Source organism: Tachysurus vachellii, chromosome 11 (genome assembly GCF_030014155.1).
Source record: "Tachysurus vachellii isolate PV-2020 chromosome 11, HZAU_Pvac_v1, whole genome shotgun sequence".
Lineage (NCBI taxonomy): Eukaryota > Metazoa > Chordata > Actinopteri > Siluriformes > Bagridae > Tachysurus > Tachysurus vachellii.
The window spans coordinates 12,187,917-12,203,900 of NC_083470.1; the positions used below are offsets into that span (position 1 = coordinate 12,187,917).

General features: G+C 37.0%; 2 protein-coding genes and 1 non-coding gene across 10 annotated transcripts; 2 read left to right on the forward strand and 1 right to left on the reverse strand.

Annotated features, from left to right (window-relative positions):
- Nucleotides 1-444: 444 nt before the first annotated feature.
- Nucleotides 445-2,473, reverse strand: ppdpfa (pancreatic progenitor cell differentiation and proliferation factor a). Its single transcript, XM_060881230.1, has 6 exons — nt 2,318-2,473; nt 2,108-2,185; nt 1,210-1,303; nt 1,005-1,082; nt 814-901; nt 445-715 (listed from the first exon to the last, which is right to left on the reverse strand). The coding sequence occupies exons 3-6, from the start codon at nt 1,262-1,264 to the stop codon at nt 589-591; spliced, it is 348 nt and encodes a 115-aa protein (XP_060737213.1). The 5' UTR covers nt 1,265-1,303; nt 2,108-2,185; nt 2,318-2,473; the 3' UTR covers nt 445-588.
- A 603-nt stretch (nt 2,474-3,076) lies between these two features.
- trnae-cuc (transfer RNA glutamic acid (anticodon CUC)) lies at nt 3,077-3,148 on the forward strand. Its single transcript has one exon. It is a non-coding gene; the product is annotated as a tRNA-Glu (tRNA).
- A 1,217-nt stretch (nt 3,149-4,365) lies between these two features.
- tpd52l2a (tpd52 like 2a) lies at nt 4,366-15,959 on the forward strand. 8 transcript variants are annotated; one of them, XM_060882471.1, is made up of 8 exons: nt 4,366-4,519; nt 5,192-5,283; nt 5,875-6,023; nt 6,181-6,240; nt 8,606-8,653; nt 12,971-13,072; nt 14,629-14,665; nt 14,749-15,959. In XM_060882471.1, exons 1-8 carry the CDS (start codon nt 4,501-4,503, stop codon nt 14,782-14,784), a joined length of 543 nt encoding a protein of 180 aa, XP_060738454.1. In that variant the 5' UTR covers nt 4,366-4,500; the 3' UTR covers nt 14,785-15,959. The 8 variants fall into 8 exon arrangements, with proteins under 8 accessions (XP_060738454.1, XP_060738453.1, XP_060738455.1 ...); XM_060882470.1 differs by lacking the exons at nt 14,629-14,665; nt 14,749-15,959 and adding exons at nt 13,653-13,679; nt 14,284-14,605; XM_060882472.1 differs by lacking the exons at nt 14,629-14,665; nt 14,749-15,959 and adding exons at nt 13,653-13,679; nt 14,287-14,605.
- The last annotated feature ends 25 nt before the right edge of the window (nt 15,960-15,984 follow it).

Sequence of the window (15,984 nt, forward strand, 5' to 3'; positions counted from 1 at the left end):
TCAATATGTCTGCACCTTTGAGAGTCATTAAACTGCTAGAACCAAATTCCTTGTGTGTGTCAACACACTTGGCCAATAAATCTGATTCTGATTCTGGTAAAACAGAACAAGTCAGGCCAGACAGACAGTAAATAGTCAGACATATAACACACATTTTATGTGGCAAAAACTACATTTAAATACCTGAACTTCCTGGTACCAATATTTTTCCATAAATGAGCACTGTGTAACATACTACATGCAGAAAACCTTGCTGTAGCTGTTAATAGTTTCTGCAACCTACTGCTATTTGTAGCAGAATATATTCTCATAGCCAAATGCTGTACATTCATAAATATGTAAAGTGACAGCACAATTGCTACATTTGTAAATGGGCTGATTGAGCTACAAAACATTTGGAGCCATAGGCTGCAGTCATTTATTTAAAAGGGCAAACAATAACAATAAGTGGTCAAGGTTTTTTTATTTTAATAAACATTGTTTGGTCATCAGTAAAAAAGCAGCCTGAGCAACATAGAAAGCAGTCTATTTCCAATGACTGTCAAAAAGAAAGTGATTTTAAAACTGGTAGCTGCATGGATTGTGCGCTTATGAGTCAGGGGAAGTGCTGGGCTCGGGATTTCCTTGATCACTGCTTACACTCAGCTTTCTCTGCAGCACCATTTCCTTGGCAATGCAAGTCACCTTGTCATTAGATATAATGTGGGTTCCAGCCCTGCAAAATGAACCACAAAGTTAAAAACTAGTAAAGATATGAAAGGGTTGCATGCCTTTGTCTGATTTAACTTTAACTGCATTTGCTCTTAGACTCACTTGTGCTGGGTGTCATGTCCAATAGGTGTACTTTGCTTCCCAAAGAAAAAACTGGCCCACCAGTGTCCTGAGTCTTGTCTAGGTAGACCTGGGATTAAACAGCGCTAATCAGTATTTACAGCCTGTTTATCCAAGAGATCTTTATGTAATTGTTGTTTTTGAAATTGAAGTATTTACTGTTTTGTGTGTACCTGGGTGGTGTGGAATAACTTCTCCAGTATAATCTGAACTGCCACAAGAACTGTTGCTGGAAGTAGATCCTATGCGCCCTGAAACATTTGCATTAACAAGATACAATTTTTAGGAATAAGTGGGTAAATGGCAAAACAATCATTGTCACTGTGACAGCAATATTAATTGCAAAGTTACACAATATAGGTAAAGATTGGTGCTTACGTCTGTAGTAGTCATGGGTAGCAACAAGAGATCCACTGGATGGAATTGATGCCATTTTTCCAAGTCTGTCTGAACAGTGTTCAAGATGGAAACCCTGCAAGGGTAGCAGTGAAGGAAAGAAGACAAAACAGGTTAATGCTAAGTAAGCATGGGCGATAAATAAATGTGGCCTATCTTAGCAGTTCAAGATAGACCAAAGTCCATCCAAAACATACATGCCAAATTTTCAGCCTAACCCTTAGAAACAGTTGGCAAAATAAGGTGATACATTACTTATTTACATGACTGGAAAATCAGCCCAATTTAAGTCAGACTGAACTGTATCACAATAAATTACTTATGAATATATTTAAGAGAATTTCCAGAGAAGTAACCATATCTATGGACATGTTCTGGAAGTCTAGTTACATGCCATGACAGCTGTTGGCAGTAAAGTTGGGTTTCAATTTCTGAGCTACGTAGGCAGCATCTGTAAGCGCAATCAAAAGCACAACATCTTATGTTATCCAGCAGACAACATTATCCAGAGCAACTTATATTTTATGCCTTTTTACACAACTGAGCAATCAGTTGAGGGCCTTGTTCAGGGGACCAAGAGTGGAAGCTTGGTAGAGGTGGGATTCAAACTCACAACCTTCCAACTGATAGTCCAGCACCTTAACCCCTGTTGCCACTAACAACATGAACATCCACCGACGTTATGTAAACAACTGGCAAAAACAAACCTGACCAAGTTCGTGTCTAAGCATCAGATAAAACACAAAACACTTATTGCTTTCAACTTGCGTTTCTTCACTCTTGGTAAACTTCCTGTGTGTACATACACGGTTAAAGCGACAAGTGAGGCAGAAATGAGCTAAAGAACAGAGCAGACAATACAAGCCATTGTGAAACTCACCTTTCAATCACAGCCTGGTGTTAAATGGTGAAATCTGCCTTGTTCTTCGATGAACGGTCTTCATACTATACATAAACACTGCGAACATTTTTAAAGAAAACATTTCAGTCTTAATAACATCCACCCAAGCCTAACTAGAATAGCTTTATACACACAATAGTTATGGTTACGTTTCAATAAGATAAACAGACCAAAAGTAAACTTTCTTACCATTATATACGGAATCTGGCGATTTTTAGGTCGCAGAGATGGAAATCAGAATATCAAATGGTTTATGTTAAATAGTGAAGCAAACACTAGGCGACGAAACCCATATGTATTTTGTGTTTTGGGATCAAGCCCGACTGACTCCTACAGTCATCTCTACCGACGAAGTTCGAGTACTGAGCTTATATTAACTGAAACGCCTCCCAGGGGGCGGAGCTTATTCTGACTGACGTACGGCTCGCGCCTGTCACGCTGCTGCTGCATGCTGCATACAGCAAATAGTGACGTACCCAGATTAGCGAGTGTCTGACTCGTGGCTGCTTTTTTTTTAATTTCCTTTCAATATAATGTGATGAAATTGTTCAAATCGTGCATTTTTTAATACAGCTTTCAGATTCGTACAACTTCTGAATATCTTCTAGTGGAATTATGTACCATTCATCTAGCAGAATATCTTCTAGATGCTTCAGAGAGGATGTTATTTGTTATTTGGAAACATCATTTGTTCCACAGGATGCACCAGATCACCTAGAATTTCCAAATACTAGATGGCAGTGACACAAGCATGTAGACTAATGATGGAGTCAGCAGAATACTAAGATATGGCCACCCAAATCTTTACTGATCCACACACATGTTTGACCCCAATTTCGTCCTTTATTCTTCTTCGCCGATGAAGTCCTAACCTGTCGTCAGGTTAAAAACCAGGTTTTATAATACTAACATAAGCATATATGACTAGCATAAAATGAGCACATGAGCTCCCTGGTGGTCTAGTGGTTAGGATTCGGCGCTCTCACCGCCGCGGCCCGGGTTCGATTCCCGGTCAGGGAACGTAACTTTTACTTTATTTTTTTTTACTTTATGTTTGTTTCTTCCTCCTGATGTATTAATGATGCACAGCTAAAAAACGTAACACTCGCATTGTGTTTGAAATGTAGGTCTACGATATCGAATTGCCAGAAATAAATTCGATAAAAGGTTTCCCGATAAAGCTGGAGGTTAAGTTTAACTGCAGCATGCAGCACCCCCTAGCGGCGGTGCCCATATATTACATCAGACTGCACATGTTTTGTTCTCTGATTTTGAACTGTAATTTAAGGTAGTTTAATTAAAGCCTCTGTACATGCAGAATTTTACCCTACTTATAATGTAAGGGAAGGGTTGGGATATTTACAATTAATGGGTAATGAGGTTAAACAAGAAGAGACAAAAATAATTTGCATGTAAACCTTTAAAGCAGCTTCGACTTGGCAGAGTCAGGTAATCAAAGCTGAATAAAAAATGCCTTAGGACACTAAGGAAGTGCTGCATAAACATGTCAACATTAACTTTTGTTGAAGCAAAGACTGAACATTTATATATTAATAAAACAGTAAAATTATTTTAACAAATTCATATATTTTAAGATTTTTTACATAATTATAGGTAGGAATGACTATGTTAAATGTTTCCAATTTATTTCCCTAAGTAATTACATCAGTAACATTTTCCCAGTTGTACAGACCTTTTGTTGAATGCTTTATACTGAGTGTCTGTGGATCAAGCATGAAAAGTTTCTTGTCAGCAACATGCACATATATTCTGTCTTATTTAATTAATTTATTACTATAAAAAGAAAGCACACTTTAGAATGGGTGTGAGTGGAATATGCTTATATGATTAATTAAAAACAGAAAAATAAAGAGGCTTAAAAGGTTAGAATTCCCGTTAAAATTATATTTTACATACATATAATAAGCTGCTATAAACAATATGCACCAGATAGTAATGTAATAATATGGAAGAATATGAAAATCTAGTATAGACCTTTGTTTATCTGGCTGTTTCCCACAAGGACATTTTTAAACAACAACAAAAAAAATCAGCTTTAAAAATAAATAAATAAACAAAAAAAGTAAAATAGTTTCCTTTTGTAGCTGAGAATAAGGGCAGAGGTAAGTTTTGGTGTACACATATAGCATTATTGACATTTGTAATTATGTCAGCCTGGGAGAGTGAGAGAGTGAGAGAGAGAGAGAGAGAGAGAGAGAGAGAGAGAGAGATTGTTCCCCTGCTACGTCACCGCTGTGTACCGGAAGTGTGAATCTGCGCGTCAACAGTGCACTTACTAGCTGAGGTCCTCATATAAAACTACCGAACGTTTTGTAACGCGTATAATATTTACACAGCATTTTCTAACCCAGATGGACGCTGGTGCCAGAGGTAGGATTTCTAAGATATTAACAATATACAGAACTGAAGAACAGGTGTTTGTATCTGCGCTCTCTGAAGACTGTCGGCTAGCTGAGATCTGTCTCAGTGTTCGTGTTTGTGTGTTTGTTCGTGTGTTTGTGTTTGTTTGTTTGTATGTGTGTGTCCCAGTCTCTCAGTGTTACAGCGTAGCTGTGTGTGTGTGTGTGTGTGTGTGTGTGTGTGTGTGTGTGTGTGTGTGTGTGTGTCCCAGTCTCTGTGTTACAGTGTAGCTGTGTGTCTCTTTCTCTGTCTATGTGTTACAGTGTAGCTGTGTGTCTGTGTGTGTCTGTTGATCTCTGTGTGTCTGTGTAAACGATTAAGGTTTGATTTAGGTCACTGCTGCAGTTTTGGCAAACAGGCTTTTCGAAGATATTAGTTACCCATCTTTTTGTTTAGAAATGAATAGTTTGTCAGCTGTTTAGCTACCTAGCTTAATAAGTGATCCTCCTTTTGTATTTACATACTTTTACTTTTTACTAAATGTCCATTTTAATTTCCATGTTCAAACTATTGTATATTTGCACTATTTTCCTGCAAGATAATCTTGACCACAAACCTGTTTTGCGCAGTATGTCTTAGCCGACTGGGCAGTAGTAGAGAATATGAGCTCTAACCCGAGTTTCTGGTTTGTTTTGTCTGGAGATACCTTCACTGAGGGTGGAGCAAATGAGAGAACATTGCCACCAGGACTGACAGAGGAAGAAGCTGCAGAACTGGAACTGGAGCTCAGTAAGGTGAGCTGCAAAACTGGAACTGGAGCTCAGTACTGTATACCCCTAATCATGTTCCCCATGTCACAGCTGATCTGTACTTTATTGCAGTTACTGATTATCTACTCAGAATCAGAAAGGTCTTTATTGCCAAGTATGTTTTCACATACAAGGAATTTTTTCTAGTACAGGAGCTCCACAGTGTAAACATATAGGCAGTGGTAAGAAATGAACACATAAATAATAGACAGTTGTATGTGCAAATTGAAGTAAAGATGTGCAAATTCAAATATAGATGTGCAAAATAAAATGTAAATGCGTACTTGTAGACAATGTAAGAATAGGGTTTGTTCTGTGTATGTTAGGTGTTCATCAGATGTATGTTGTGTTCATCAGATGGATTCTCATAATACCTTTCCATTGAATAAACTGAAAAGTATGTACTAGCTGGTAGGATTCTTGAGCAGATATTAGACTTTAGAATTAAGAATAATTTAGTTCTGGAAAAGTATGTAAATTTAAGTAATGGTTTGGAAAGATATATTCTGTTGTAAATCTCCCAGTGAATTTTTGCTTTCAAACTAAACAGACTTTATTGGCATCTCATTTTGGCAGGTGGAGGATGAAATTCAGACACTGAGACATGTCCTTTCATCCAAAGAGAGGCATGCTGGAGAACTGAGGAGAAGATTGGGTATAAGCCCTCTGATTGAGATAAAAAGCAACCTTACCAAAGGCTGGCACAATGTCCAGTCTTCTAATGCGTGAGTACCTCCATTCAAGCTTTACTGCTGTTTAGCTGGTTGTAGAGGTTTGGTGGTGAACTGTCTTTCCTTTTTCTTTGCTCATCTCTTTTTCCATCACAGTGATTTGTCTGAATATACTTTTCTTCACCAGTTTTTCACTCATTTCTATTTCTAGTTACATGAAAAGCTCCCAGACTCTTGGGGATTTGAATCAAAGAATTACATCCTCTAACATGTGAGTTTTCTCCCTCACATCCTTTCTCTGTCTTCTCCTGTCTTTCTGGGATTTTAGTGCTTTGTTCATCTTGTTTACCTTTCTGTTTGCCTTCTGTTTCCAAATTTCCCTTTACCAGAAGGATTTGTGTCAAATGGGGTAGTTTTTGAAATTTTGGCTAGCACTATTTCCTGCAGTACCTAAGCTACTTCTTAACTGAATTAATTTTAAATAAAAGCAAATAATAATACAAATACAGGTGATGAACAAATTGGACAAGTATATTGGACAAGTATGGTCCAGTGTTACTCAAAAGTGGTTCCTCAGGGAAGGGATAGTACTATGGAGCCAGTCATTACACTTTCTTTTATACAAGTCAGTTGCAGTCCACTAAATTTATTGGTCAAAGAGTTGACCAATCAAGAGTTCAGGAATATGTTTTGACTTAAAATATGAAAGCTTATTATGTGAGGATGAAAAGGAAGGAGATTTTATTGGTTGCACCTTTAATGGAAATGTAAGCTAGCTGGTGTGCAATAAAGTGAGTGTGGAAACTTTGGAGCTAAAATAAAGAGAACATTTAGCCACATTGTGCTCAAAATGTCACTTAATTATTATTCATTTCTTCATCTGTGGTATAAAAGTTTTATCTCACAAGCAATATTTTGGTTATACTGAATATCAGCAGTGCTTTGATTACCTACACCATTCACCCTGTGGCCTCAAAATTTTATTTTTACCCTCAGCATGATGTTTTTCAGCTGATTCTGAAAATCATCCAAGTCATCTATGCATGATAATTAATCTGCATATTAAAAAATGATTTTTAAATCTGTCATATCATGCTTGACTGATCTGTGTACTGCAGCAGGTGCTGGAATTGAAAACAAGTAGCTTCTGCTTTTTTTTTTTACAGTATCGAGGAGTTAAACCTCTGTGTTAAACTTTATACCAAACCGTTGCATTTTCAAGTCTGTTTTGTCAGGAGGTATTGATGAATTAAATATGTGCAATTGAAGTTTTCAGTGAAGAGATAATAATTTGCATCTTCCTTTACAAAATGTTTTTCATAAATGAGGACTTTTTAATATCAAGAAGTTACTGAGAAAATTAATGTTTATAATTTGTATAATCTAAGTGATAACAGGAATTACTGATAACGTTCCACTACATTTAAATGTAACAACAAAAACAGCATTTGACCATCAGGAGAGAATAGAGAGTTTCTGTGTCTGGTTGTTGGATGAGAGAAGTATAAAATAGCAGTGACTGTTAACTTGGTAGTGAGACACCTGTGAATAAACAAATAGACCAGAATGATAATCTACTGGTGCTGAGTGCATGGGCTAGTGATCTGTATGTTCTAAGTTACTGCAAACCTAAATACTTTTTAATATGTTGTTAAAATGACTATAAATGATGCTTTGAGAATATCTATATAAAGCTGTATACATATAACTTGTGATAGTATTATTCATAAATACCATACACTGTATATTTTGCTAGAAAGACACAGCAACTCTATTAAAATAAATGAAAGTAAGTCTGAATAAAAAAAAAGAAAGTGATGTTACACAACAGCTGTGATCTCATAATCATGTCCTAGTGTTTCCTGTTTATTCAGTGAGGTCTGATATATGTGGGAATCAATTAAGTTCTTCCAGCTATTGAAAAAAAAAAAATAATCAAACCACATGTTCCGACGCTGTTAAATGTTAAACATTTCCCCTCCTGCAGTTAGACGTCTTTTGGTGGTGAACAAAAACCTGTGCTCTTGCTTTACTCTGTAGATGGAACATTCTAGACTGTTTCAGGTCAACAGGTGTTGATGGTTCAGCATTTCTGTTTCGCTTCAGAGAATAAAATGCAATTAGAAGAGAAGCTTTCTTTGTAAATTTCTGATACTGACTAATTTTGTCAGCATGTAATCACTATAAATAAAACACATTTTCAACAAAAGAGCACAGGTCAAACAAAAACTATTAATGGGACCCATAGGCTTAGAAAAAGCAGCCAAACCTGTTTTAGAAGTTAGCTTTGTTTATTATGGACATTCATTTGCTAACTCAATTAGCTATCTAAATAACTATGCATACTTTACAATCCTTTTGTACCCTTTTGTCTTTTCAAGTGTTGAAAATTGTGTCACAGTATTTTGATGTCAGGCTTTTTCTAAATTTGAGGAATACTTGTCCTGTTCGTTGCACAGTTAATACTCTTTTCAAAGAAAAACATAAAAGGTTACAATCTTCAGCCAATTAGCCTGCATATATTTAAAAATGTCTGACATTATAATAACAAAGTGGAAATCTCTCTGCTTCTCTTTCTGTCCTTCTGCCTGTGTGTGTGTGTGTATGTGTGTGTGCATGCTTGGGTGTGTATGTAGTTATCTTACAGCATCTGCTACTCTGGAAGACATTAGTCGTTCTGAAGCGTGAGTGATTCATCTGTTTTTATCTTACTTTAATTGATTTGTCATGTGAAATAATGATTAACATAATGAACTTTATAAATACTTGGTTTTTACTTTTATGCAAAAAAAATGGGGGGGTGGGGGTTGGAAGGGGTTTTCCCCCTCCTTTGTAACAATTAGGACTTCATTCACATTACCTTTTATGAGCAATTGAGGAAAGACAAAATGAGCTTGTTGAAAAAAGTTATATATTTTTAGTCCTAAATCCTTGTTATATTCTGTATGAATGCTTCATTATGAATCACCTGGTTACATTTGAGTGTATTGCACATGCTTGATGTTACCATTTATATCAGAAAGGGATGCATGCCTATGTATGTATTTCATATAGTTATATAGTTAGCCTTCTTTTTGCTGGAACCTTCTTGTGAAGTTGGTTCCTAATAGCAAACCCTGCTTCATATGGAACTTGGTTTGTGTTTCACGCATCTTAATCCCCCGGTCTGGTGATAGCCACCTGGATAATGTATGCCACCAAGTCATGAGGAACCAACACACCTTAGGAACCCCAGAAAAGGTTTTCAGAAATGATGGGCATGTCTACACTGCTGGGAGCAGTTATGTTTTCACTGCAGAGCTCAGAGCACACTTGGTGATGACATCCATCTAGTGGCCCAGTGTTTTAGGGAGCTCCCAGTGTATTTTCACCATGCTGGATAAACAGTTACTCTAAGCATCTAGTAGCCAATAGTCATTCCAGCAGGGCATGTACTGGGCGCATCAGAGTTGGCTCGTTCAGGATATGACAACACTGCAAGGTCAGTCAATTGGGAGGAAACCCTGGGTTTAACCAAATTGTCAACCCTGAATCTTCTGGCCCACACTTCAGTCCAAGGCATAGGGAATTTCTGCTCATGGGATTGCTAGTCCTGTCCCAATCAGCTGTCTGGCTCCACTAGGAAGAACGGCAGTCAACAAAAACACATAAGAACACAGAACAGCTAATTTAACCCCTAATTTAGGGGTAGGCATAGAGCTCTAAAAGTGTCAAACAAGTCTGACGATGCACTCACCTCAGCATGAAGAGAGAATAGAAGTCTATCACCTGCTTTGGAGGTCATATCTGTAGATAGACATATGCTGAATAGGTGTGCATGAGGTCTGATGTGGGATATTAGGAGGGAAGAAATGGCTGTCTTCCTGTGACTTTTTTGAAAATTTTATTGTTGTGGGGAAAAAAACAACTTGTTCAATTTACATTCAGTAGAGATAAGTATGAGGTTTTATAAATAGCAGGATTGTCATTGTTTAACATTTCTTTGAAAAATGCTCAAAGTGCTCTATGGGGCAGGGATGGAGATTAACAGGGCAAAATTATATCAGGTGAAAAATATTTTCAATATTTATACATTTTCAGTGATGTTTGTGTTCCACTTGCTTGCTAATGAAATGGAGCCAGGTTTAGTTTTAGTTAATTTAGCTAATGTAATTTTCATTCTGTTCATGACAAAATTAATATTGCACCCTGCAGTGTATAGATATGAATATAGAAACTGTCAAGGGGTTGATGCATCTAACCTAAAGCTAATCTCATAAAGAGAAGCACTTCTCATAAAGAGAACCCTCAGGCCAGCAGTGTTCGTGTCTCTACTTGTTTTCCCAGAAGTCTGTGTCAGATAGGTGAGGAGAGACTGCACGGTTAGAGAAGGTCACATCTCCAAACAAAGCAAGATTGCTAAACCTTGGTGCTAAACCATATTAAAAATACTTACAATTTGAACACAGCCATCTGGTATTTTTCTTTGTTCTAAGCTGACATTAACATTTACCTCAAACTATGATAAAGATAATACATAAATTAACTAATAATAGACAGTATAATGAACATTTAATGTAAATTATAATAGGAAAGAAAAGTGTCTTGGTAGTAAAGTTATCTTCCGTGTATGACTCAGAGCGAAGGCTTGCAACTGCTTCCATGTTTGAGGGCATCCAAAGTAGAAAGTTTGGCACCCAGTGATATATAGTCTCCTTACTTTACAATAAAGTGTGCAAAATCATCATGGATGACCAGACGGTTGAAGTGAAGGAAGACAGAAGATTGTTTGCGGTTTAATAGGTCAAGTTGTGGCACGACTCAGTTGTGTTTAGAAGGAACATCACCTGATGGATTTAAGAGCTTACACTGGCTCAGTGACTATATATTATAGCAGATAAGGACAGAGGACAGAACCACTGGTTGTGTCTCAATCTGCTCTCTAGTTCAGTAGTCAGGGTACTGATCAGGGAGTTGCTTGCATCAAAGTTTGATGGCTGCATCAAATGAACAATCCTTACAGTGCATTGAAATGTTCAATCCCTAAAAAAAAAAAAAGTCCCACAATGCACCACAAAATCCCAGGGAGCATCAGTTCTCATTATGTTCCCTTACTGGATGCGGTGTCATAGTTTCCAAAGCCTGACAGTTAAAAGAAAAATGCTAGGTGAACTCTCTGCCAACTTCATCTTTTATTATATTTAATTATAGTTGTTGTAGCTCTCAAAAGATTATTTGATGTTCTAAGTAGTTTGTTTGAGTCTGATGACTTTTTTTTTTAAGTGTTTAATGATTTTAGAAAATCCTGATTGAAGCACCATGAAAGAAATGCATGTGATTTAAGCTCACAAATTTGTATAACTTAAATATTTTAGATGTTTGGGTTTTTTTAAATGACCGATGTAAAAATTTGAATGTCACCGTATCAGTGTACCGTTGTGTATTGAGGCAGGGTTCCTACCAGTTCCCCAACACGTGTTCACAATAGACTGATTCATGAGCTGATTGAGATGCACCCAATGTGTCTGTGTTAATTATGGGTTTCTTTGTGAATTGTTTAAAAAAAATCTCCAGGATTTTAAACCTAATGTTCATTTAATACCTCAGAAAATCATTTCAGAACATGCATTCAATTCCTCATGTTGAAACAAGGAACAAATATCGCATGACCCCATAAACTGAGCTGATATGTATATAATAATAATCATAATAATATTATTATGATTATTATTATTATTATTACTACTACTTTGAAAGAAATGGTATATTAAATTCATTCTGTTTGTCTGTCAGAGTACAGGATGTAATCATTTTTCTTCAGCTTTTTATGAATATCTTTCTATAAGTAAAAAAAAAAAAAAAAACAAGAAAAAAGTAAACCTTTCACCAGCCTCTAACTGGACAGAAAAGTGTATTCTAGCACAAAATGCAACAGTGAGACAAGATTCCATAATCCTGTGTGTAAACCATGTTAATCAACATGCGTATGTGGTTAAAAAAAGTGAATGTGTCTTTTTGTACAAAGCACAACTTGCACTATGACGTGGATATAAATATAGATCTGTACACCATAGAGGTCTTGTTTAGGAGTGTGATATGTTTTATGTTATTAAGGGTAATGTCTCCTACTGTGTGTGCAACCTATATGCTCTTGTCCATTGTTTGCTTGTTTGTGTGTTTTTGTGTCTGTGAACAAACCAGTGTCACATTCCTGAACCTTTCATTAAGGGTGTTTTCACACCTAGTTCGTTTGAGCCCTCCAAACGCTCTCGGAGCGGTTCAGTGTGTATATGTGAACAAACCATGTGATCTGAGACCCCTAAAAGGACCCAGAAGCGAACCGTACTCGGACCACCTCCGGAGGTGGTCCGAGTACGGTTCGTTTGTGGTTCGATTTGTGTGTGACATGTGAAAGCAATGAGGTCCCGGTCCGCTTTGCGTTTCGTTTCGCCAAATGTCCCTGGAGGCTTGCCATACCTGCAGCCGTGTTCCGTCACTGTGACTGCTAAAAACACAAAACTTTTCGCCATGGCAGGTCGCGGAGTCGTGTGGTCTTATGAAGAAAGCTGTGCACTTATTGATATTTGATTGTAAATGTACAATGTACTTAAAAATGTACCACAGCCATGTTATGACAACTTGTAAAGAGGCCATTTTGAATACACAAAATCCATTGCTGCACAGAATTCTGGGTTCTGAGTTCTGAGTTCTTATGAAGTTGAGTTTTGAACACGAAAGGGTCTGAGATCACTTCAATACTAAAGAAGACCAAAAAGAGAACTAGGTTCTCTTTTGAGTCCACTATATTGTGAACACCAAACGGACTGAGGTCAGATTTGGCTAGTTCCTTTTCTGGTTCACTTTAAGTGAACTGGGTTTGGTTCTTTTAAAACGAACTATATGTGAAAACACCATAAAACTAACAAATAGCTCTGTCTAATTGTCTGGTTGTGCCATAACCAGCACAACTGATCTGGAGTAATGTCCCTGATTAATAAATGTCTCTTCATCTCTTTCTGCAGATATAAGAAAACTCAGGAGACTCTGTCCCAGGCTGGAATGATTACATCATCTGCTTTCTCATCACTGAGTTCAGCTCTAAGAAGCAAACTGGGAGAAATGAGGTTCATATTTCAATTTTTTTTCTTTTTCAAGCCTCACTGATGCATCGTAATCACTAATCTGGCAGTTAGGGTTTATCTGAAGAATCACAGCACAAAGCAGTAGATCAAGTATCACATTGACTCTCTACAGTTTAAGATGAGCTTAATTTTTAATGATCCTTGTGTAAGACTGAACCGTGTTCAGGCACTGATCAGGTTTAACTTTCAACAAATGTTTGTTCTTGTGTTAGCTCAGGCGAAACCCTGTATTTTCACATACTTATGTAAATCTTTGGGGCTGATGATATAAAGAATCACAGATTAACCATTATTACAGCATTTACAGCTTTGCATGCTTTTCTCTGAAGTATTTCATACCTAATTCCATTATCCTTGCTACATTAAAAACCTAAAATTTGTAGCTTATGATGAGGAGACTCACCTCATCAAGCACTGATATATTTCCAAAGGTCACAGGCACCTTTTTCCCTGCTCCAGCAGTAAAGTGCCTGCTTTAGTCTTACTTTTATTATTTTTTTTTTGAATGAGTCCTTTGTCCATGATCGTATTTCTTCTTTCAATGCTGCATTGGGATGCTCAGGGCTTTGACTTACACGCCTCAATCAGGGTAAGAATTTACTAACCTACAGTACTAGCTCCTTTTTTACTCTAACTTTCCACACAGAAACCTTTAACAATGCAGGTGCTGTTCTTTTGTTCTTTCTAATGCAACTGCCCTGTTGCATTAGACTATATCATCACTCTAGTAAAAAACAGAAAGAAAGCGATATTCTGTAGTGTTAAAAGGGAAAATAATCATTGACTGGGTGCTGTGATGTGTAACCACCCCGAAGCTCAGACCGATATAAAATGCAGACACTGGAGACTCCTTTCAAAAATTTTACACAAATGCCTAATTATTGAAAGCTCCATCTCTCTATCATTGATATCACATTTTGGTTAATTTGTTCCAGAAAAGGAATCAACACTTTTTCAGTTTTGCAGCACTGCGGTATAATACTGAATGTTAACCAATATCTTATTCCATTCTTTAAAAGCACCCTCAACTTCTTTCAACACCAGATTTCAACACAATGTTTGGATCTTATCTGCTGTAACAGAGTTTTGCTCTGTAGTGTGTTGTACACTGCATGCTCTCATGTCCTTTGCTTTCGCTTGGCTCTCTGCTTGCTCTAATGCTTCTGCTTCTGTGTCCTCACTGCTGTCTGAAGTAGCAGCTACTCCATGCGCCACTCCCTAAGTATGCCCACTATGAGGTAAATTACCAGGTACATCAGACTTCCTGTTCCTCTCTCTCCTATAACTCTTCCTCTAAACATTCCACATGTTCCATGTCACTGGAAAGTAGGGTTGTGTATCCTCTGTCTCACTGAAGTGTTCAGTGGTTTCCTATACTTTCCCTTATGATTGTTCTGTGCACATCAGTACATTTGTATTTATGTATCTATAGATCATTATTGAGTATAAGCATCATTTCCCTTTATGCTGTGTTTCATGCACGTTTAAACTGAACACAATCCAAAGATTTTGCACTTGTTTCTTCCGACATTTCTTAGGAATTCACCAACATTTAAAAACCTGGAGGACAAAATGGTAAGCATAAAAAAAAGAAGAAGAAGAATTTTTTAATATGTTTCAATATTTATATATTTTTACTTTATCTTTCCAAATCCAAGGGAGCTGGAGGAAGCACAAATGGTGGAGAGATGTAACCACCACCTGACACTGGTTCTGAACAGGAAGCACATACCCATTACCAAAACTGACATCTGTGACCTAAAATACCAATACCATTAAAGCGCGAAGTTGAAAGTAAAGAGATGTCAAAACCTTTGAATCAATAATGCTGAACAGTACTAAATTCTCAAAATACTGTATCTCTTCTGCTTGCTTTAAAAGGAGAAATCCTGAACCTGGTGTGATTTAATTTTTGTTTTTTTTTTTGTTTTGTTTTTTTTTTTAAAACTGTGTGCGAGGATGCATGATGCACACGACTTTTTACTTCTGTTTCGATTGTTTGAAAAGGTTTTCTGATTGGCGTTTGCTCTGATATTACTACTGATGTACATTTACAGCATTTGGCAGACACCCTAATTCAGAGTGATCTACACTTTATACAACTGAGGGTCTTACTCTGGGACCCAGCAGTGATAGCTTGGGGGATTTGAACTCACAACCTCCTGATTATTAACCTTAACTAAGCTATCACATCCCCACATGATATATACCAGTTGTGATTCCATGCAGCCTCATATACACTCCTGACACACTGTGGATTAAATGAAATCGCTTCCTTGGCGGTATGTCCCTTCCTGTTGCATATGATTAATGGGCATGTAACAGACTGCTTTCTACATCTCTTATAACTCAGGGCAAAAGGTAGCTTGCGCTTTGACTAATCTGAGGAATGTAACTAATGCATCATAAACTGGTTCATGGAATATGAGGTTAATGTTTGTGATTTAATTTAAATAATTGATCTTTTTTGGGTTAAATGAACTCTGTTACACTTATATATAGTGGTATTTGGTTTTATGTTTGTCCTTATTTGGTTGTTGTTTTTGTCCTGGTATGACTATGGTAAAAGGAAATATTTAGTTACAATTAAATATTAATATATGTGTGTTTCCCTGGCTGTTCTGAAGTTAATAATCGGAATGTGCTTGAGGTTGATAGTTACTTTGGTAAAGAAAGAGAAGCTAAAATATGAAACAAGCTGGGTGGTGTTCATTTTGTCTGAATAATTTATGCAAACGTTGACTTTACCCTGAGACTGTTACCTTTATCCCCTGCACAAATCTGAATAGTGGTCTGACGGATTGTAACATGATTTTATGCTATTTAACATTGCAGAAAATTGCTTAAATAAACCTAAAGTTGGAGAACATGTAGTGCTGATTTAGTATTCAATT